The 24,412-nt window shown below is 29.7% G+C and overlaps 1 protein-coding gene across 1 annotated transcript in view; it reads right to left on the bottom strand.

Annotated features, from left to right (window-relative positions):
• The window catches only part of dsf (nuclear receptor dissatisfaction), a 63,393-nt gene that overhangs the window by 1,355 nt on the left and 37,626 nt on the right, over positions 1-24,412 (bottom strand). The window contains exons 5-7 of the mRNA XM_075359216.1: positions 21,311-21,421; positions 7,810-7,893; positions 5,151-5,391 (exon numbers count right to left, since the gene is read on the bottom strand). Of these exons, the coding sequence (XP_075215331.1) occupies positions 5,151-5,391; positions 7,810-7,893; positions 21,311-21,421 (436 nt within the window). The remainder of the gene's footprint in view (positions 1-5,150; positions 5,392-7,809; positions 7,894-21,310; positions 21,422-24,412) is intronic.

Genomic DNA, 24,412 nt, shown 5'->3' with positions numbered 1-24,412 from the left:
CTCTGTTCTGATCCCTGAGGGACCTTACCGGAGGTTGTCTTTAGACCCACTAACTGATTACATCTCACAGTCATCAGACAGGATGCCACCGATGCAAATGTCTCAGCAGACATTTACATTAGTAAAAATTATTATCTCGACCAACGTCTTCACTTTAGGCTTCTTTCAGACATCTTCACTCTTCTTTTCCTACAATATCATCCTCTGAACTAGCTAACTGAGTCTGCAGAAGCATGAACCCCGCACCTAGTCCAATTTTAATACCATCACTTGAGACTGTAAATGCCTCAATCATCAACTAAGTAACAAAACTCAATACAATGTTAAACTCATACCGTTCAAAATGTGTTATATGTAACAACGAAATTCAGACCTACATCCCATCACCCACTATGAACATCATACCTGAAGAACGCCCTTAGCAAGACAGTGCCAAACCTCACAGCTGCATGAACTACCATGCCCTCAGTAACGCAGTCACCCCCCTGCGAACAGCAGCTCCACTACCCAACCTTAACAACTATTGCTCCAAATTAACCATGCAACATTTACTCCCATCACATTCGAAGACCGCTCTTGGAAAGACAGTGCCACACCTCACAGCTACATGGACAACCATGCCCTCAGTAGCGCAGTTACCTCCCCCCTGACTACAGCGGCTCTGCCACTCGACTTCAACCATCATTGCTTTTGAATTAACCGAGGCTCGTTGCCAAAACACCTACCCCCGGCCAATCAAATGTCTCAGCTGGGATCCTACTCCGTTTAAATACCTTCCAATTAACTCGGAGACCCAGAAAGTAGTTCACTCTCTCAAGTTCACTACTGTGGTACATTCATCCTCTTACCGGGGACAGACATGGAGGACATGGTCCACGTGTCATCAACCCCGCAATCCGGACATAGACCTGAATCTACTAAACGAAACCTAGCCAATGTCTCCCAAAAAGCACCATGCCTGGAAAGGAATTGCGTAATATACCAATTGGGGGAAATCCACTTAACCGTGTGCAAATCAGACACAATTGTAAATATGCCATGCGTGTAACGACCAACAGGGGAGACATCCCACCTGGCCTGCCAAAATGTAAAACCCTGGTTTCAATTTCCTGCATACATTCCGAAGTAAGAAGACCATCCTGTTTGGAAATACAATGTTCTATAGCAAGAATATGTATCGGCTTAATGCCAGCAATAACTCAGACTGCCTCCTGCGACATAGTCCTACAAACCACCGACAACAGCCAACAGAAGGAGGCGCTGGGCTCTCAAAAGAATGTCCTTGTAACACCTAAAGATCATGCGATGACCCCAGACAGGTGCAGTGTATAACATGATAGCCTCACTTACACTCTTGTAGAGGATACGCATGGTACAGAAATTCAGCCCCCCAATCGGGATGGATAACTGCGAATTCCAAAAAAAAGCAGCTACAGTCTTCTTGGCAACATATTGAAGGTGTTCCTTGAATCAAAGATTCTCATCAAGGATTACACCCAAGTATTTTTGAGCAGAAACATACCTAATGGGAAGGCCGGCCATTGAAACCCATGCTCGGCGTGAATTGGCCAGTCGACCCTTCAACAACATCATCATGGCTTTTTCTGGACTAAAAATCATCTTATGCTGGAGACTCCACAGACTGAGAATCACACATGCATGGGCAGCTCGGTGTTCTATCTCATTCCACAAGTGCCCCTCAAGCAGAAATAGCCCATCATCCGCATAAGCAATAATGTGGCAGCCATTAGGCAACCTCAACCATAACATAGAATCAAACTCAATTAACCAAAGAAGGGGACTCAATACACTGCCCTACAAACACCCTCTGGTCTTCCCTACTTCCGAGCTGCCATCACGGAGGCAACGGTTCGACAGCTAAATAACTTGAGAGAATCTTTATTTCATTCCACATACAACCACGTTTCTGCATTTGAAACAAGGCAGAAGGCCACCATAATTATTAAAAGCCCTGGATATATCCATAAAAACAACTAACACATACCTACATACATTGGAGGAAGCAATATTCATCACCTTCAATATGGTGTACTTCATGCTCTTGTCAGGCCGGAAGCCGTATTGACTGTCCATCAATAATTGTTCAGTAGTTAATCTACTAATAATACGGAGATACAAAACTTTCTCAAAAACCTTTGCAATTACAGGCAAGAGCGTCAAAGGCTGATAAGAACTAACAATAGGGTCCAGCTGTGTAATTATATTACACAGCTTAGTAGATTATTGTTAATAATATACTCGGTGTAGTACATGAATATTGGAGCTCTAAATAAATTAAAATAACTTATAGCTATATTTACTTGTAGATATTTAGAACATGTACAACCTCACACACTTCAGTATCAACCTTTGCAAATTACTTCATAGAAACAGGATGCATGATTAAAGTTTTTGTGGGCTGCACCACAACATATTGGTTTTACTCATAACTTGTTACTGTTGAAAGTAATCACTCAACTAATATAAAATTTACACATTAAATTTGACAACTTATCAAATATTTATGATAAATAAACTGTTCTGTACATTTGTAATAAAGTATACTGTTTGATCACATACAAAATAAGTTTTAATACAATTTCAAAATAATTTCTATTTTCAGTAGATATTACTATTTTTTTCTGCATTACTACTGAGGAAGATGCTGAAGCATAGACTTAATATTATAACAGCAGATGCAACTTTTCATTCTTACATTAAATATGTGTTCCTGTATTTGTGCAGCAAGAAACCTGTAAATGTGGAATTTCTTTCTTTTTAAGTGTTTCTTTCCTATAAAAGGGTGAGTGTTTCTTTTTTCTTAATAGAGTGCACTAAAGAGGTGGATATAGACATGGGGTATAAATAAAAAAAATCAATATATGTTAAGTGCATATTATAGAAAAGTGAAGTTGGTTGGTTTCTTTGTAAATCAGATTGATTTTATTTATGGATTCAGTGAAAGACATTAGCCAACTATTTGAATCCAGCCATTTATACTGTAATTATTTAGTAACTATTTAATATGCAATATTCATATATACATGTTAACATTCTATGTTCTTTTGATCTTAGAAGTATAATAGCTGTTTTACAATTAAAGCCAATACTGTCATAGAGATATATTCTTGACTGAGCATAGAATTTTAGTTAATTCCGCTTTTCCTTCAGTAGATAGATTACTAATGATGGTTATTTCATTGAACAGAATGATAAATGTGGTTAAAATTTTCATAGACCACTTACTTTTTAAATGTATCAAAGTGTGGTTCCGGATATTTTTGGAGTTATTGTGTAAATTTTTCAGTAGTATTTAAGGTGATTCTATTGTTGATGGATCCTATGTTAACAAGTTTGTAAAGCCCTTTAGCCTTTGGTTAATTAATATATTAGTCCTGTGGTGTTTTTTATATGCTCTTTTTCTTAAATTTGGTCATCTTGTAAATCTCACGTATTTAAAAAGCAGAGAATTTTATGTTCCAAGTTTGAATTTATGGCTTCAATATTATATGAGTAAAAGTTTTCATGTTGGTATTCCAATTTCTGAAAGTGACCTGCAATTGGGTAATCTCTGAACACATTCATTTTGTCTCCAAGTAGATTTAACCATTCTGCTCAATGTATTCCATACTCCAGTCATTGAATCAAGTCTAAAAGCTTGTATGAGTTCATTAATATAGATATTTTATTGAGTCGAGTTCTTATTATAGTTAGCTGATATGTGTAGTATGTGATGATACTCAACAAATACACTTGGCTTGCAGCTTTTTGCCAAAATGAATGCAAGAGATTACTCACAATGCTGTGTTCAATCAAGCCAGTCCACCTGTTCTTACAAGATTTGGAACTATGTAGAAACTACTTTATTGTGAACAAGCAAACCTTTTTTGTCTTCTACTTAGATTGCTAATAGCATGATTATATTATTGTTTCTTGTTCTTGTTCTTGTTTTCAGTTTATTTTTTACTTTATAAGTACATGTATTTCTACATATTGCTGCAAAGTGATGTTTTTTGTTAGTTTTTGTATCTTTTGATTTTATCTATTTTTATCAATTCCTGTATAAGATTTAATTATTTAATGAAATCTGCATTTAATTCTAGATTTTTATTTTATATAAATGATTATAAACCATTAAATAAGTTTTTTTTCTTTATCTGTTCAGCGTAGCTCAATCTTTATGCAGTTTGATACACACATTTGTTCAAGACATAATAACTAATAAATTACCATCAGGTTTCAGGAAAATTATCTTTTTGTAATAATTATGTGGAGCACTAATAAAGTATTTATATTTTATGGAAATTAACTCTATATTTCAGCCATAATTTTTTACCCACCTGATAGGAGACAGAGTATTTAAACAGGTTAACTGGCAGGCAGGTACTATCATCATGAACCTTGAGGGATGTGACCTTAACCCAATAACCCAAAGTAGGAGAAGGGATCAAGGGTAAGGAAAAAGGTTGGATGGTGAGAAAGGATGATGTACATATAGATGGATCTGATTTGATGCAAACAATCTTACCCAGATGATAGCTTCAATGATATAGCCAGGCAATGCGTATCCAGTTATTCAGATGGGGACATTTTTGCCCTTGATGGAAGCAGAATGTTACTGATCAATGATTTTTCTTTGACCACCTTTAATGTCCTGCAACAAAATTGCGGGACATTAAAGATGTCCTTTACTTTTACCCGAGAAATTAAAGTCTTCCTGTTACAAATCCAGCTGGATGCTATTAGTGATTATCACCCATCCTTGAAATTGTATGAATATGGAAATACCCAGCTGAATAACAAAATGTTTAGCTAGACCTTTCCTGCAAATTGTGTTGGTATATCTATTATAAAGTAGAAATAGAATATAAGAATAGTTACCCAAAACAAATTACTGTAAGTTATATAACTTTTATGTCACAGTAATAAATGCATTATGATATTTAATGAATATCATTACTTTCACAGTAAACTACTTCGATTGTTGTCTCTTGTACTTCAGGTGCTTTATATGTGCCATAAGAAAGACTGGGATAGATAGTAAAAAAGAAAAAATATCCCTTACTTCTGTAAAACAGTGCATAATATACCATATTTCAACTCGACAGAGGAGTGTTTTTAATACATGCTAAAATATACAATATACTCACCAGGCGTAAATAAAATAACAGCTTTCATGCAGCCACATTCACTACCATCTGGAGATAATTGTCTGAATCTTGCTAGTATCTCTTGAATGGTCTTTACTTCATTACAAACAACAGGATCATCTGGAGGAAGACGTTCTCTAGCTTTTCCAGAATTAAATAGTGGAGATAAATCCCAAGGAATTGACCACTGTGCTAAATGTAATAAAAATAACTCCTTCCATGATTCTTGAAGTAACAGCAACTGAAAATAAAGTATTTTATTAAAAAAAAAAACTGCAATGTAATTAACTATGATAAAGAATAAAAAGTAAGCAATTTTTTTTTTTTTTATTAAAAAATATTAAGATAAAATATTCTCACATTTTTAAATAAAGAATTTTCCCTACTGGATAGAGAGAATGTGTATATAAAATTCCCTTATCTTGGATTTAGGTTATTGAAAAATACCAAGAATTAAATAAAACAGCTAATATTGAAGAAGAAATTTAAACTATATGTTTTATAAAAGATAGGTGATTAGTTATTTACATGCTCTAAAAAGATAAGATATTATTTTCTCCATGCTTCACAAAAGGTAGGTTTTACCCAAAGTAGAATAATAGCATCAATACATGCAAAATGATGTGTATATTGAAAACATTGAAGAAATAATTGATCATTTATAATAAAAAAGAACATTTTGTTTTATGTGCTGTCATTCAAAAATAATACCTTATTTTTCATTTGTTTTATGATAATGCGATTTCAACTTTCCATATTTTCATTAATAATGTAATAAGTTGTAATTAAAAATCAAGCCTGAAGATGACCTAGAAATTAAAAGATGTTGTTCAATTCTCATTTGTTAGATTTTATTACCTTATTACTTTTGAATGAATTGATCTTATTATTTTTCCAATATTAGTATATTTTAAGTAATTAATTATAATATTCCATGAAAATGTTTAAATTTACTTATAAAATTTTTCTCCACGGATGATTGAAATTGAAGTTTCACTAAAAAATTAATCTCTTACATCTCAAATTTTATATATACTCCATTTGTTTGGAATAACAATTACACAGCTCTTATATTTTTATTGTCTTATCTTTATATATTACTGAAACTTTACTGTAAGTATTTCAGAGTGTATTTTTAAAAGATAAATAAAGGGTCATAAAGATAATACCACCAACAATGTTGACATGTGTATATGTTTAAAAAAATAATAGTTTCTTTTATATAAATAAAAATTCAATCAAAATGGAAATTATGCAAAACCAAAATACATTGGAAGTGACCCGTTAATGAAACATCAAATTACTTAATATATTTGTTAAGTTTAAAGAAAATAAATTGCAGTTATTTAGTTATTTCTTAAACTGGAGGATTAGCAACACCGGGCAATTGGAATTTTACTATTTTGTAGTGTACTGTATATTCTGTTGAAATTTATATCACATTTCTCCACATCTTCCATGTAAAGTTGAGCAGCTAATTTCATTCAATCTTAGGTTAATCATCCCAGAGATAGAATAATCAAACATCCAAATTCAGACCAATTATCCAAAGAGTAATAAAACAGGAATATTCAAATCCAGTTAAAAATAACCTTTTGTCAGGTTGTTCATCAATAGAAATTAGAACAGTCAGGTTAAAGGCAGTGTTATCTTCTTTTTTAGACTGCTAAGATCTAAGATTACATTTTATGTAATCTTAGCAGTCTGTTTCTGTCTATTTTACCTGCTTCAGTAACTTATTTGAAATGTATTTTATAATAACAAAATATATATTGTTACGTGTTCAAGGTTTGACAAGAATATGTATATATGTTATGTAAAACAGACTGTACATGCAAAACTTTTTCTACCTATTTCTTTTCTAAACTATCTCTTCCTAATATAGTTTATTATCCTTAAATAACCTATACAAAATAGCAGTTCAGATTAGATATAAAATGAACTTAATCCCAATTAAATCATAAGTAAAAAAATACAATAACGATTTACTATACACTTTATAATAACTAATGGAAATTATTATTGAGTTAACAATAGATAAAAATTGAAAAATCTCCAATTCATACAATTCACTTTATTCAAGTACTATTAACTTTTAATTTTTACAAAGAACTACCCTACACTTTATAAATGAATAAAATAATGTTACTTTCACTCCTGTTCACAAATAACTCGCGAACAGTTTTTTTGTTTTCAACCACTATTCTGAGTGGAATACTCATGATGATGCATTCTTCACCATTTTTTTTTTACCAAAACTTAATCCGAATGCTCTCGCATACTGTAATCGCTTTTGTCACACTTGAACTTGAACTTGTAACTGTTCTCCACTGGTCTCAGGCAGTACTTATATCTCCAGACCTGCCGTACCAGTAAACAACCCGTCCTTTTGATTGTTCAAGCATAATATTTTGTATTGAATTAATTAACAGAACATCATTAATTTTTCTTTAAAAAATGATATCTCAGAAGCGTAGTTAGAGTAGGTTAGCTGTTTGTACCATTTTTATGACCTTGACCATTTATTCAAACTATTACTAACTAGTTTCTGATTGTTGAGGAACTAAAATTTGAATTGGTGTCAAAGATAGATAAATACAAAAGATAATAAAAAATTGAAGTATTATTCCTCCATACCACTTAAAGTTATGTGGATTACCTGATCACGCTTTGAAAGCGTCTGGAATGGTGCTAAGCATCGAACCCATCTAACTGCCATGAAAAGAAGACGTGCTGTTGTTTCCTATAACAAATTAAATGATGACTTATCATACTACTACAAATATTTTTTAATAGTTATATTTTTTATATTACCAACTCCCTCTTTAAGCATATACTGATTTTATTGCATAGAAAACTCAGTTATGTTTTATGGTTTAAAATAGCTTAGTACTTATTAGTATTATGAAGGATAAACTAGCCTTCAGGCCAGTAATTTATATTGTTTATAAATAGTTGTTAAAGAGTAGTTTAACTTAAGCAGAAGTAGGGCTGATTTCATAAAGAGATTTTTAATAAAAGAAAACTTCCAAGTGGAGAAAATTTTTCAGAAAATCTGAAAGAATTTAAAAAATGTTTATAGCTGCTAAAAGTGTACAAATGATATGTATTTATTATTATTATCTTTTATGACCACAGGACTGTATAGTCCGTTATGCAAGTCTTTTCGATAGGAGTGTTTGGGCCTTGCGGTGCTTCCAGTACTTTTTCATATGTTCTGATCTTTGTGCCCATTCTAGTGTTGAAAATGTTTGTGTTGTGAGCTTTTTTCTTGTGAATGTTTCTGTAAATATTTTAAAAAATGTTTCTTATTTTTAATAGGAATATTTAAACATTTTTTTCTCAATACCTAATACAATTAAAAATGTAATAAAAAGAGACTGCAAGTTCCTTTACATTTTTAAACAACAGATTATGTGTATCTCAGGATTTCTATTTAAAATAATTACTCTAACAAGATTATTTATTTTATAGTTATCTTATATTCCCCAAAATGGATAGGTATTGCACATCTGTTGTTGCACACACAATGTCAGTTTTTCACAGTATAGCATTTTTGTACGTGATTGAATTGTCCTCCTGAGAAAAACCTCAATGTAAAAAATTATAATTGAAAACAAAAGCATTCTTGTATTATACAGTTTGAATAAGGAAAGAAGGAATCCTCAGAGAGGTGCTAAATCAGGCTTGCATTAAAATTTTAACTAACATGGTATATTTTTTAAAAATCTTAGAATCACCTTATAGAAAAGAGTACTATGGATATTTTTTGGGCAGTAAAATTTTAAATTAAATCTAACTTATAAATTATTTATAAATTTATAGATGTGGCAATAACAAAAGTGTTCCTGATCCTCCTAGTCAGGGGATTGTTTATTCCTATAAACAATCCCCTGACTAGGAGGATCAACATTTTTACTCTACAAAAATCTACGTGTGAAGCCAAAATTACAGCCTCAGAATGCAAAAATAATTGACAATTTCTGAGGAACAAATGGTTTTGAGTACTCTTGGGACGGAGGCCAGAGCTCATCAAGGGTTGTAGCACCCTGATTTTTGTAAACATAAACAGATTTATTCCTTTTTTATGTTCCATAAATACAACTTACAGAATAACATATACCTCCATAATACAACTTTTTTTATGAAATATGTTATTCCATATTTTATGAAATACTTTGAAAAAGTAAATACTTGGTAGCGAATAATGTAGTCCAAAAATGAATAGTTTATAAGTAAGCATTTTATAATTAATTGGACAAAAATAATTCTTTTTCATTCTCTCATGTCCTTTCTTAAAATTTGTTATATAACAAACGTATGAGATATATTTTACAGTTCTCGGTTTTTTGTTTTGTTGTGAAATCTCCATTGTGTTCATTACAGTTGTCAATCAGAGTGACGGCCACCTCAAACCACCATAATTTTGAATTTTACCTTAAGTTAATTTTAAAGTAAAACAATTAGTTATAACTTTAATATAGGGTAGATTCACCACTCCTTTTTGAAGTGCCTCCTTTCAGTGGTCAAATAGTACATAATTTATTTTTTATGAATCCAAACATAAGCTTAAAAAACATAATATCCAGTATTTACTATAACATAATTTGTATGTATACAATATTCTTGTGCATATAATTTTATGTGTGTTAATCATCACGATTTCTCTCATTGTGTTCTTCCATAAGCAACTGCTCTTCTCTGAAATACTCATGTAATCGAAAGTATCACATTAAACAAAAAATAATAAATAAAAATCTGTTGATTAAAGAGTGCTTACATCAGGTTTTTATTACTCTAAATATTCATCAGAAATGCAATCATGAAGCAGTAGTTAGATTTCTTAAAACACTTTGACAACTTTAATTAATTTTTTGTACAAAATGAAGTAAAAAAAAGTTGTCTCGAAAATCAAAATTTAACACAATTTTTTATTTATTTGAAAAATAGATTTTTTTTATTTCAGAAATAGAAATTTCAATTTTAATGATTCAAATTATTTGTTTGTTGTACATTTCTTACACAAACATCTTGTGCCAGTAAATATTTGGTCAAAATTAAATTTTTTTACGAATTCATAATTTTTTGACAAGAGAAATTCTGAATTTGTAGAATAACTAAATAAAGTATTAAAAACCACCGTAGAAATAGCAAGTACAAATAAACAAAGTACATTAAATAAAAATTTAAACCAATGAGAGAATAATTTGATTTTGATCAAAAAGGCTGGGATATGACTGGGTTGTCCAATTATTATTGATTGCTAAATTATAGAATAACATACTGTGTTTACATCGGTAAGTAAAGTCCCAACATCTTTTTAATTCTGTTGTTTCTGTAGGTTACCACATATTCTTTACAAGAAATTTTTTTTTTGTATTTTTCGCGAGGGTTGTATTTACGGATGTTTGTTTATTTACAATAGAGAATAAAATATCCCTTTATGAATTAGATATTATTTTTATTCACGATTAACTATACGGCAAAAATTCTTCAATTCTCTTGGTAGCTTGTGAAAGAATTGATGGAATGGAGCGGAGAGACTCGAACAGTTAAGAATGATGATACGTTGTTGCATTTTTTGTTATTAATTGAATAGTATTTAAAAATACTTTTTATTGTTTATTTTAAGTAATAACTAAAATTTATGTACGTGTATAAATAAAACTTTAATGACTTATGTCGTTTTAAAACAGCGAATCATGGAAAATAGGAAAGTTACATAAAAAAATAAAACTTAAAAGTCTAAGAACTACTTCAAAGAACACAAAAAAGTAAAAAAATACTATTATATTCTTTAAATTTAGACCTTTTGATTTTGGTGATAATTAAAAACGAATAATCGCTAACTTAATAAATCTTAGTTTGGTTTGACTTAAGTACTTCAAAAAGTAAGGATATTTTATCCTTACAAAAAAGATGCATATCTTTTATTTTTATTTTTCGTAAGAGCTTTTTCCAATTAATATTATTGTTTACTTTTCTTTTTTTTAAATGTAGATACCCTACAAAAAATCCCCGTCTTATGAAGTGAACTGTTTCTAAAAACATAAGAAAAAATCTAGGTCATGATAAAAGTAGAGAAATGCTGTGAAACGATGTTAATTAATAACGAACACGTAAGCTAACGTTGTTTGAAACGCGATAGTACTATATGAACTCGATTATTTTTTTTTTATTCACCTCAAGTTTTCTAATTTAATTTTCATTTATTTCAATATTGGGACGACTTAATGTAATAATATAATTCTGCTATAACAATTCATTATTAAATAATAATGACTAATAAATGAAAAATATCTTTAAAATGTCTACATGGCCGTGTAATAAGTTAACGATTTGTTATTTAACCATTATTTACGTACATCAGTCATATCTACCCTAAAACTAATTTTCCACAATCGTTCACAAAATCTTCCACTAATTTTATCTAGTCAAAACTTTCTACGGGACTGCCAAAGGAATTTCTTTTATAAACTTAAAATATCAACAAAGCCGTATTGGTATTGTTTGGCCGTGAATAGGGCTTGAAAATTAGAAAATAAAAACAATTCAGTCAAACTGAAGAAACCTTTTGTTTGTTTTTTAATTCTATTAAAAATAGTAACAGGTTTTTTGAAAAATGATGTTATAAAAAAACATATTGAAAATTTAATTGATATAGAATTCGGAATTAATAGTAGGACAAACTGAAGAAGCTAAAGGTTTATGGCGTCATAAGTAATTAAAAGGAAAAGTATTATATATTCTAAATGTAGATTTATAACATATTCATAATTAAGCGTGATACAATCATAAAACTTGACACCTGACCATGTTTAGGTCTTTGCCGTGGATTCACAAACGTTTAAAAATTGAATTTCCTTTACCATTACTTAATTTAATTAAATTTATTTAATGATTTTTATATCAATTTTTCTTTCTTGAAATTCATTTATAATGTGAAGAAAAAATTAATAAACTTGTTGTAAGCAGGAGAGCTTTTAAATTTATAAAGAAGCCTTTTAGTTCGTTAAAGTCTCGTAAATACTAATGTTCAAAATTAAAAATTAACTTGTGAATTATTTCTTTATCACAATTTTACAGTTCGTATTAGGAAATAAAATTATTATTTTTATAAATTTTTAATAATACAGATATTGTTTTATGAAGTTATTTATTTTTTAATCAATCTTTTGAAGAATCATACAAATGAACAGGCCATTTTACAAAATTCTTTGTTAGTGATTTACTTGTGATCGGTCTGGTTTCTGATTGGTCGGATTGAATCCACCAATGGTTATATTGGTGGAGAGTGGAGAAGTCAGAAGGTCGACTCCCTCTTAAAGAGAAACCACCCCTAAAAGCTACAAAAACATGCGCTCGGCTAAGTCAACTATTGACGGTGGTGAAGCTGCGACATGCGCCGTTTTAACCTTTCCCTTAGATACAAACAGTTTCAGTCCACCTTTTTCTTCTATCATTTCGGTACTTTAAATACTTCATTTTTAAAATTTTTATTATACATATTTGTCTTTCTAAACAGTATTAAAATTATATTAGTATTACAATTTGAAAAAAATTAAGTTTCTGCTTTAAATCTTTTATTTTGAAATCGATCATTAATGTTACTTCTCGTTATTGAATTTTTAATACTAATTTTTTGCTGCTGTTTAGAACAGTTTTAAAAAAATATTTTGTTTATTTGTCAATGAAAAAGAATCGTATTTTTAATTCGAAATTAGATTATGCATTATAAAAATTAAAAACAGTATAATATCACGTGTTATTTCAGAGACTAGCATCTGTGAAGTAAACTACCAAAACAACAGTAAATACTTCTTCTGATATAAAAAAAAATATTTTCTTAGTTCTGAGTACCTTCCTTAATTCTAAAATTCTTCCTTCTTTAATAGCAATTCAATCTTTCTTCTTCTATTTTAATTTCTGTTTATTTACTTCATAATCCTATATAAAAAATTAATTTGCTCTAATCAGTTCCAGTTTGTTGTAGTCTTGTATGTATCATAGCTGCAGGTATAAAAGACTTGACACGACTTGACAAGTGTCTGTCCTAAAATTGGGGTAATCATGTTCAAACCAACGAGGATTCCACGGTCACCACACTTAGAAAAGTGAGAAATCAATGTTTCCTTTAACAAATATTACTCATAAAGCCGATTAAAATGCAGGGAATATTTATCCGTAAGTGATGCCTTACTGATTTACGACATGAACAGGATAGTTAGGAAATATTTTGCCTGTAAAGGTACCAATTATGATTAATTTCTTTTGTATTTCATCTGTTATACGTGAACAGGGATTAATAAAACTGGGACACAGTGCAAAATAACAAATTAATGGACCTTTATTTATCCTAAAATAGGCAGCATAAACCCTGTACTATCTTTGTTCAAAAGGAGAACAGTCTTACTTTTTCCGCTTTCTTTTATTATTCTTCATTATCTTCAACGTTTGTTTTCCCTTTCTTTTTCTTTTGTCATTCCTCATTCTTCTTTCGATTACAGATTTTTTTTTCTCCTACACAACCAATTTCAAACTTTTCCAATCACTGATCTTTCAACCTCCATTAGCTATATTCTTCTAGACAATTTACTAACAGTTGTCACGTTTTTTCTATTTATATTGAAATGAATGATTTATTCAATCTGTTTTTGAGTCAGGGTCCCGAGTTAATCTCTAACGAAATAAGAAAAGATACTTTTTTAATTAATAATTTTCTTCATAATTTAATCTAAAACTTTATTTTTGTAAGTTAATTTCAGTTACTGTTGTTAAAATATGAAACAAAATTTGACAAATATCTTAATTGTAATGGAGCTTTATAACTTAATAACTCTCAATGAATTAAAAGGAATATTTCTTTAAAAAATATTGCAGTATTCCATATACCTTATTTTGAAAATTGTAGGTGCCTATTTCAACAGATTTCGTTGAAATTAGATTGATATCTATATTTCTACGCAAACGTCATGACTTTTATACGATGATTTTTTTTTTTTGTTCTTTCCTGTTACTTATTTTTATATAATATTCTGCTAAAAGTTTTTTTTTGTGTAATTTAAATGCAATATTCTTTTTGTAATTACAATAATAATATTTTTATGGTTTATTTTTTATTAATTATTATCATTTTCATAATGTCCAAATAATTTCATTTCCTTCAAAATGAAGAATAAAAAAAAGTTAATCATTATTAAAGTTACATTTTAATCAGTAATGTTTACATTTTCACGTACTGAATGACAAAACCAACAAAATAAGGACAACATTCATAAAGGCCTACAACCAAAAACAAACCTTACATTAGTGTACTTGAATCAACTTATAGCACCGTTATTGACTAATGATTATTACAAAATTTTAATTTTGGCGGCCATTTTGAAGTGAACCCGACGACCAACGGCCAATGATTTTTTCATTTTATTTATTTATTTTTTTTTTTAATATGTGATATCTAAATTCATTTATTTTATCCATCTATGCATAAACTGAAATTTGTGAAATGAGCGGTAGGAAGAACAAAAATTTAAGGAAAGAAGATAGAATAGAAAGAATTTCTTAATAAAAGTAAATATGATCTTAAAAAAAATATAATATGATCTTTATTTCTATTTCATAGGTAATATGAATTTTTTTTTTGAAGACTATATTTTTTTAACAATAGAAAATTCATAAAAATTTATGAAACTGATACTTTTTAAAAAACAGATTGCATCTTTTGTATAGTCTTTATAAAAATCAGAACATTGTTCTGTTTCATGTATTAATAAATGATAAATTTATACGTATAGATAAATCATTGAGGCTGAAGGATTTTTTTTTAATATTTATTATGAATGTATTTATAACAAAGTTAAAAGGAGTTCATAGATAAAGCAGGAATTTTTCTCAGAATTAAAAAAAAAAATAAAATAAAAATAGATAAGATATACAGGGTTGAAAGTCAAATTCCCTGTTTAAAATAATATATCTTTTATTTCTGTAGAAAAGTATTTAAAGCAGCTGTACTTGATATATTAAAGTACTAGCACACCCGGAAATGCTTCGCTATTGCTAGATTTGAGCATATATATAGATTAAATGAACACAAATGGAAGTTTAATTAAATATTAAAAAACTGAACATTTTGGAACATTACAAAATGTAACCATTTTTTTCCTTCTTTCCCCTTTCCCTCTACACATCTTCACCTCTTTCCCTCTTACCCTTTTCGCAAAAAATATTTCTTTTCACGTAACTAATTTATATTCTGAATATGAAACAATCTGGACCATAAATACAATTTTTCGAAATATCTTGACACCAGCGCCACCTCGCAGGTCCATTTTTTGCAAAAATATTTCTTTTCATGTGACATACATATTCTGAATATGAACCAAATCGGACCATAAATACAATTCTTTGAAAATCTTAACCACAGCGCCACCTAGCGGGTATAAACTAATTCAGAAACCTTTCCTGGCATGCGTCCAATCGTTCCCCAAAGTTTCATCACTATCGGATGGACGGTTTAGGAAGATATAAGAGACATACAGACACACAAACATTCATTTTTATATATATAGATAAATACAAATTTCATCTTTCTTATTTCCCGCTTCATCCATTTTTTATATTTTATTTGTAGTAAATTTTTACGACGGTAATTAAGAAACAGAATTAGTGATTTATTATGGCTTTTTCCCTGAAAAATCAAATAAAATAGGTCCCAAAACCGAAATTCTCAGTATTTTTTGAAAAGTTTTGGGTGAAAATCATTAAATTGAAGTAAAAAAAACCTTTTTTATGTACGACGTACAATACATTTGTTAAATAAGTAATAAGCACATAATACTTTTAAACAAACGGTGTAGATAATTTAATTCTGAACAAAACGGTTTAAGGTAAGTTGAATAAAATAAAGAAAAGTTAGAAAAATTCTAATTTTATTTAAAAACAGTACATTACTACATTTGTCAGAAAAGTACTTATTTAATGTGAACAAAACCAATTTTTTTTTTTTGGTGATGTAAAAATTTATAAAAACAAAATTTACTGTTAAAAAATTAAAAAACTGGAAATTACACAACTGTAAAATTAAAATAAATAAATAAAAATTACTTAGATAATAATTATTTTATTAACGACAGAAATACAGTAAATTATTATTTCAAAGTTATCAATAAAATAAACAACAGTTAATCAACAAAATTAATACTGTATTAGCGTTTAAATCATTCTGTAAAGTACATTAATTGTATCGGGTACTGTGAACTATGCTGCCGTTAGCGAAGGTTTTCTGTGAATTTTAGTTTGAATATGATCGGATTGCCATTGAAGTAATGCCGTACTTATTTACAATAGAGAAATACGCTAATATGGCATTCATCTTGGGTGTGTTTAATGGTAATGCTACAGCTGCTGCAGTAGAATATGTATGAAATACGTTTTCCGAATTGCAGGATTCCAAATCATAAAACAATTAGTGCGACTTTTCACAATCTTCGGTAAACAGGTTCACTACTTAGTTTGTTCCAGCTACAAACGATCTGTCCAACACGTCGCTGTTATTGATGACATTATTATCGATGCAGTTCAGCGCAATCCAGGCGTCAGTACACGACGTCTGTCTAAACGGATCGGAGTTTCACATTCGACGGTTTGGAGAACATTTAAACAAAACAAGTTTTGTCCTTATCATAAACAGCTAGTTTAACATCTACACCCAGGAGACGGTCCGCTTCGCTTGGAGTTTTGCAACTAGTGGAATACAAATCGATAACTCAACAAGTATGTTTTTTTATGTTTTGTTTACCGACGAGGCAAATTTCTCTCGAGGTGGCGTCAATAAATTACGCAGTGAACATATATGAACAGAAGTAATTCCTCATGAAACGGTGGAAGGTAATTTAGCGTCAATATGTGTGTGGTGCGGCCTTCTTCACAATCAGCTGTTTGGACCCTTCATATTACCTGGCTGCTTAAATGTTGAGGTCTACTTGCACTTTCTTTAAGAAGAATTGTCGCAGCTGCTTGAAGATTTTCCTCTAGTGCTGAGACGCTAAGTATACTTCCATCATGATGGTGCGTCTCCCCGCGTTTCTTGTGCTGTTTCCACTCACTTAAATTATCATTTCTCTGAGAAATAGATCGGTCGTGGAAGTCCACATTCCTGGCCACCAAGATCGTCTGATCTAACACCTTTAGATTTTTTTGCGTCTGGAGATGGATGAAAAATATTGTATGTAAAGCAAAAATATATTCTTGTAAGGAATTGATTGTCCGCAATATAGATGCGGCTGAGTCACATAAGGTCAGCCCTGAGGAACCAAAAAGTGTAAAAAAAAAAATAGCACAGAAGCCTCTCAAGAAATGTGCTAAAAATGGAGGATTCATTTTTAAACATTTACTATAAACTGATACGTATAATGCACTTCGGTCTAGTATTAATAAAAATCGAATTTTTCTAACTTTTCTTTGTTTTATTCGACTTATTTTAAACAATTTTGTTCAAAATTAAAATCTCTACAAGTTTTAATTAAAGTTGTTGTTTGTTTATTACCCATTTAACAAAGCTATTGTACGTCAAACATAAAAAATAGGGTGTTTTACCCCAAATTTCTCAATAGCTACTGCAGATACGCTGGTGGGTACTATTTTATTCAATTTTTCAGATAAAATACCATAATAAATCACTAATTTTGTCTCTTAATTATCATCCTAAAAATTTCAGTACGATCTCATTTCAGTGGGATAGCTGTAATATATCGTTCGATATGAATAAAACGTATTGCGACTGAAGTTGAATTTGATGTTAAAAAGACCGAAATATATTATTATAAAGTTTCAAGTATCTCTCTACTAGTAGTACTAGCTTTCCGCACTGAGTACAGGCACTGCTTATAATGCAGTCAAAACTTACAATTTAATTCAGTCAGCACATGCGACTCCCTTCGGAGAAGGGGGCGCATTGCTTCCTCAAAATAACTAAGGCTCTGGTTAACTAAGGCTCTGGTAGGCGTATTCCTGCTAGCCCAGAAGGTGCTAGTACCGAAAGGACTTCAGCGGACGGACTAAAGAGGATTCACGCCGGGAGTACGAGGCTCAAAAGCTTAGTTTCTCACGGTCAGACCCTGGTCACACGCTGGTCCATACGGATAAGAACGCAAATCACCAAATCCGTCCATAAATAAAACTTAAAATTTATAACCGCCACTAACCCATGAAACCCACCCGATAATAGAAAGATACGTTAGCAAGGGATATTGTCCAGACTCTGCGAACTGTAGGGAGAAATATTGAAACTCCCGCCATTCTTGCGTTCCGTTCTGTTCCCCTTATAATGCAGTGTTTCTCACTGCATATATTAATTTGTTATTTAATATATTTATATTAATTTGTTATTTAACACTCAATTCCAGCCTTTTTTTAAGACTTTGATACATCTGACGCGGCTGAGATACAAGAGATAGCAGTACGAGTTTCTTTCTGCGAGAGTAATAAGTGTTTATTAAAATGATAAATTTCTGTAGTTAATAAAGCGAAAATATCATTTGTAGGGTAAAAAAATACCTGCATCTTGGTGGTCTTGGCACGATGATGATATTTAATAGCATATATGGCTAAGTAAAGATAGTAACTTGAAAGCACTTCAATCTACTTTCCCTAGAAAGATATGGCACGGGTTATTTGTTATTCTTGAAGGTTGCTATGCCATTTTTAGGAGTGTCTTTTGATTCATATCAGATCATCTGAAAACCAGTACGGTTATGGAATTTCACAAATATACGTACATTATTTTTTTGGTATATAAAAAACACTGAAAGTAATTTAAATAGTAATAATAATAGATAAAGAAAATTTATGTAATAGAGTATTCATGCTAATTAAACGAGTTTTCTCTACTTATAGTATGAGATCGTAACTTTTTTTAAAACTATTCACGTAGTTCCTGGACGATAGGATATCTTTTTCACACCAGTTCATCAATGTTATCAGTATTTTCATTTTTTATGAGATTAACTTACAAAATGAAATGTTTGTAATAATCATAATAAATATATTATTAATTTATATTGTTTATTATTATTAGAAAAAAAATTATAAAGGAAAAAATTGTAAATTGGTATTATTTTTCTTGGAATGTTAGTTTTTATGTACTTTTTATCGTTAAAAGAAAAGTAGTTTTATTATTAGATTCTTTATAAAAAGAATTGTTTTCACAAAGCAATAAACGGTTGATTATTTTATAGTAGAGTATGTTTTTGTTATTAAATATTTAATAATAATCTAATGTAAATTTTCATAAATATATAACCTATGTGTGAATATGTTGAAATATGAATTTATTTGAATATTAACATCAACAATAATGATTATTATTATTATTTTTATTACGTGCTATTCATGTTTTAGATTTAAAAGAACTTTGTACTGTAAAGTCGATAAAGCAGAAAATTAAACAGAGCTGGTATTACATTTTATCCAGGTTTATCGTCTACTGTATTGTTTGAAGCAGGAATGTTGTAATTCTGTTTAGGGTAATGTATGGATTGGGTGAAGCGAAGTACAATAGCCATCGGCCAATCGAAATAATTAATTACATTTTCTATTATTTAGTGCACTGCAGCGTAATGATACTCTTTATAAATGTTGATGTTATGAAATGAACCGGCCTTGTCACACGCGTATAAATGCAACTGGCTTATAACACGGCTTGGTCCGATAAAACAGGAGACCATAAAAGATTAAAAAAATAAATAATTAAAAAAAAAATTGTTTGTGAAATTTTATCATTTTTCCCATGTTTTGAAATGTTTGCTCAAACGCCAATGTCTTTTTTCTTTCATAATTATGTTAACATTTTTTAAATATATTTATGTGAATACATCAATGTGTGTCTATGTGCTTGTTTATTTGTTTGTTTTATGTTTAACTTATTGTTTTTTTTTCTATAGGATATACAAAAATTTTTTAAAATTAAAAATTTTGCACGTGTATGCGTGAATTTTTTTTATATTTTCTATAGAGTAAACATGTTTATATTTGTTTGATATATTGGAATGTTAACAAATATTTTTTTATGAATGACATTGCACTTAATAAAACGTTTAAGAAAATGTCGTACGATTTTTTATACTAACGGCTTAACTGGTTTTAATAGTATCTAATTTGGAATTAAATCTGTTATAGTTTACACGTTTAGGTAAAGTAGTGTGTAATAATAATCTTGATTATTATTAATATTAATATACATGAAATGAGAAAAATAAATCTGATCTTTCCAAAGTTGTATTTTAAGAACCACTGATAAAAAAAAAGATAAATTTATGCACCGTATTAAAACCTTTTTTTGTTCTAAGTTATAATTTTCAGTTGCAATATTTATTAAAAAAAAAAAATCTATAGGATTCATGTTTAACGCTTTATTTTCAATTTGTTTTCGTGGTAGAACATTTCAAAGGTCATATTAAAGAATTAATATTTAATTTTATTTACGAGTATAATATTTATTATCTGTTGTTTAAGTATTTACAAAGAATTTTCGGTTGTTCTGTTTCAGTATGGCAGTCATTTAAAAAAAGATGTTATTTCAGGTTCTAATAAAGATAATACTGAACCATTATTTGTTTCATGCTATTACTCGTCGTACACCCTTTCATAATTTCAAATAACATCGGTATAAAAGAAAGGTTGTGAAGAAAAAATGACGAATGATGTTTGATTAAAACGGACTGAAATCGTCTGTTAACGAATACTATCGCTTAACATCTACGTACAATTTAATTCAAATTTTTAAACGAAAGAAAATAGATATTCTTTTTGAAGATGTAGTTTTTTCTTTGTGTCAAAACTATATTATTACTGTTGCTAAATCTATTAGGTTATCAGTAATGCCTATTCTATGCATGTTGAGTAAAAACTCCTAGCAGTAACGTTGATTTTTTAATAAGAATATTGGAACTGATTTCATTTTGAGGATGTCTTTTTATGCTCCTCTTCTGATCGGCGATCTCCTCTGAGAAATTTTACGGGGTTTACTCCTTTATTGTCAAGCGTTTACCTTTATAAATATTTATTGCATCGTAAAATATATTTTAAAACGTGGTTCACATTTTTACTTTTATGTTCAGTATTTTTAAAATAAATCTGTTTAATAAACTTTAAAAAATGCTCACCTGCAACACTTCCCATGTCGGTGACAGTGGAAGTGGTATTGCTGGACTTGGTGTTACTCCCACAGCTGCTACTCTATCCTGTTCTGGGACTTTACCTGTCCAAACTAATTCCTGGAAAAAATTTTAAAAATATGTTGATTATTACTATTGCAGTACACTGTTATTAAATTTTAATTTTAAAAAGAGTTCCTTTAAAAACTATCCAAAGTTATTTTATATTTGCAGCAATAGTTGTTAAACTAATGAGGTTAGATATAAACTGAAAAAACGGTGACTCGAATCGGTATTTGTCTAAAAAAAAAAAAAAAAAAATAGGAGAACTAATATACTTGTCCTATTCACATATATTTTAAGCTTATATTCTATACAGTATATCCCACGAAGAAACAGAGGAACTTTCAGGACATGTTCTACTGGTGAAAATAATGAAAACAGTTCATAAAAAACATAGGTCTGGAAACGGTTTGTTTTCGAGTTTCGGCTAGCGAAAGATTTCGCCTGGATTTCAGCACTTCTAATAAAAAGAAGCCCTACTGTAACTTTTGGGACCCAGGTTAAGGATTAAAGTTGTAGTTTCTTATGTAAATCGCTTGAGATCACTTATGAAATCACTTGAATGCTAATTTCTTAAACTGGATTGGGACGTGGTGGAACAATCAATTGGCCACCACAATCACCTGACTTAACGCCACTGGATTACTTCATTCGTGGTCATATGAAAACGATAGTGTACCGACAAAAGGTTAATACTAAAGAAGATTTACTCATTAAAATATGAAATATTACTGAATTTATACGAAACGATCCTGAGATGATGTCACCGAAAATATTTTACTTTGGACAGTGTTGTGTACATTGTGAAAGATAATTACATTTCGGATAATTACTGTAAATGAGGTTTGTTATTCTGTTACAATTTATCATTTCATGTATTTAATTTTTTTGTTTTGCTATATTAAGAACAATGTTTATTAGGTACAGAATAATAAGATTTTCTGTCTATCTTTCGTCTGATTTGTTTCAATTAAAAACAGATTTTAAAAGTTTTTTTATTTACATTTTATTGGCTATATTTACATTAATTTCCTCAAAATTAAATTCTCTACAAGTTTTGTTACTAGATCTTTTCCATTTATTAGTCATTTAACAAAGCTATTGAACTATAAATCAAAAAAAAAAACTTGTTTTTCGACACTGAATTTTGTGCTTTATTTTGTGCTGGGATAACTTAAAAACTACTGAAGTTACAGTTCTGGGACCTATTTTATCTTATTTCCCAGCTTAAATTACATACGAAACCACCAACTTTACTCCTTGATTTGGGTCCCAAAAATTACAGTAGGATTTCTTTTTATTAGAAGAGCTGAAATCCGGACGAAATGTTTCGCTAGTCATAACTAGAAAACAAAGCGTTTCCAGACCTATGTTTATGTAAACGTTTTTCATTATTTTCACCAGTAGAACATGTCCTGAAATTTTTTTACATTCTTCGTCGGACACTGTACATAAAAAATAAAGATTTATTCCACATTAACATGATTCAGTAAAAATATTGAAACCTAACATTACACTAATCAACAATAAATAACGTTTAGCTTATAAGAAAAAGAAGATTAAGATCTTTAAATCCTGGATAAGAGGCAATAACACTACAGACACTGACTGAACACCTTACACATTATTCTAAACCAATTATTCTCAACTTTCTTTCTACTTTCACAGCCGTTGGAAGCATATGTTAATAAATGTTATACCGTTCATATTAAAAATATTCACTTAACCTTTTAAAAATGATTAATCTTTTTTATATCTGCTTCTTAGTTAAAATTATTCGTGATTAGAATGTGTTTACCTTTTTACATCATTATTCAATATTTTTCCTCGTACTATTTTAGCATTTAGCCAATAGTTCGCTTACTCTGGTTTTTGGAAACACCTTGCTAAACAGTTCAAAGAAATAACTTCAACATTGTAACTGATAGAATGGAAAGAGATTAATAAAAAGAAATTTTTGGTAAAAACTATCTATAAAAGACATTATTAAAAGCAAATATTATTATACGAGTACTAACATCTTTATTATTTTAATATTAAACTTAAAAATTTCCTCAAATTTATATTCTACAATAGCAATAGTAACGATTGCGGTTTACTTCCTATGAGTATTTTAGAACCCTAGTGAGGGTTATTTTAGCTTCGCATAGGGTGGAAGCGATCGAATCCGCTGATAGTCAGCTTTTATTCATTTTCTTGGGGATAACAGAGATGAATTGCAGCTGCTTAATCTGCCTTCGGGCTAGTCAAGAGGACATCCGGTGTTAAGCTTCACTGCTCGGTCATCCCTCTATCATTCTACTCGTATGTATACATATTACACTTGCACATAAAGTACCGTTTATCTGGTGTAATTTGAATTTATCTCTCAGATAATACGTATAATCTTTTGATATATTGCAGAATAACAGGATAATATCAATTCCTGTGCTCTTTGCTAATTATTTACTCAATTATATAAAGACTTTGCTGTATAAATTGAACGTTTATTTCATAATTTTATCAATTTCAATATTTATTTATTGTATAGTTTTATTAATGGAATATTTTTATTCTTATATGTTGTTGGTAAAACAAAAAAATTATTTAGAGGAATTATAGACCGTATTCAATACGTAGTCTACAATTTACAACAAAACAATATGTAAAAATTACAAAGGCGTATAATACCAATTTTAAACTGTATTTTAAAACCAAACTTAAAAAAATCGAAATTTAAACCAATAAAGAAAGATAGTCATAGTTAATCCTTTTACATACGATTACATATGACGGTAAGACAAAGTTAGGTGGAAGTAATGTTAATAAATTTTCCTGACATTTGTATAGAACTTAAAAGTTTAATATATTCTCGTGTGCTATTGATAAGTACTCCAATGTTGTTTACTAATATTTTATCTAATGAAAAATAATGAAGACATTCTAAATTATTTCTCGAAGTAATAAAAAGTTTTTAAAATTTGCACACATCAATCCTTTACTAAGGAATATTGTCCTTATATATCGTAAAATATAGATTAAAAACGCCTAAAATTAAATAAATATTAT

The sequence above is a fragment of the Lycorma delicatula genome, chromosome 3 (genome assembly GCF_047948215.1).
Source record: "Lycorma delicatula isolate Av1 chromosome 3, ASM4794821v1, whole genome shotgun sequence".
Lineage (NCBI taxonomy): Eukaryota > Metazoa > Arthropoda > Insecta > Hemiptera > Fulgoridae > Lycorma > Lycorma delicatula.
The sequence above is the reverse complement of the archived record's forward strand: the minus strand, read 5'-3'. Positions and strand labels throughout refer to the sequence as shown.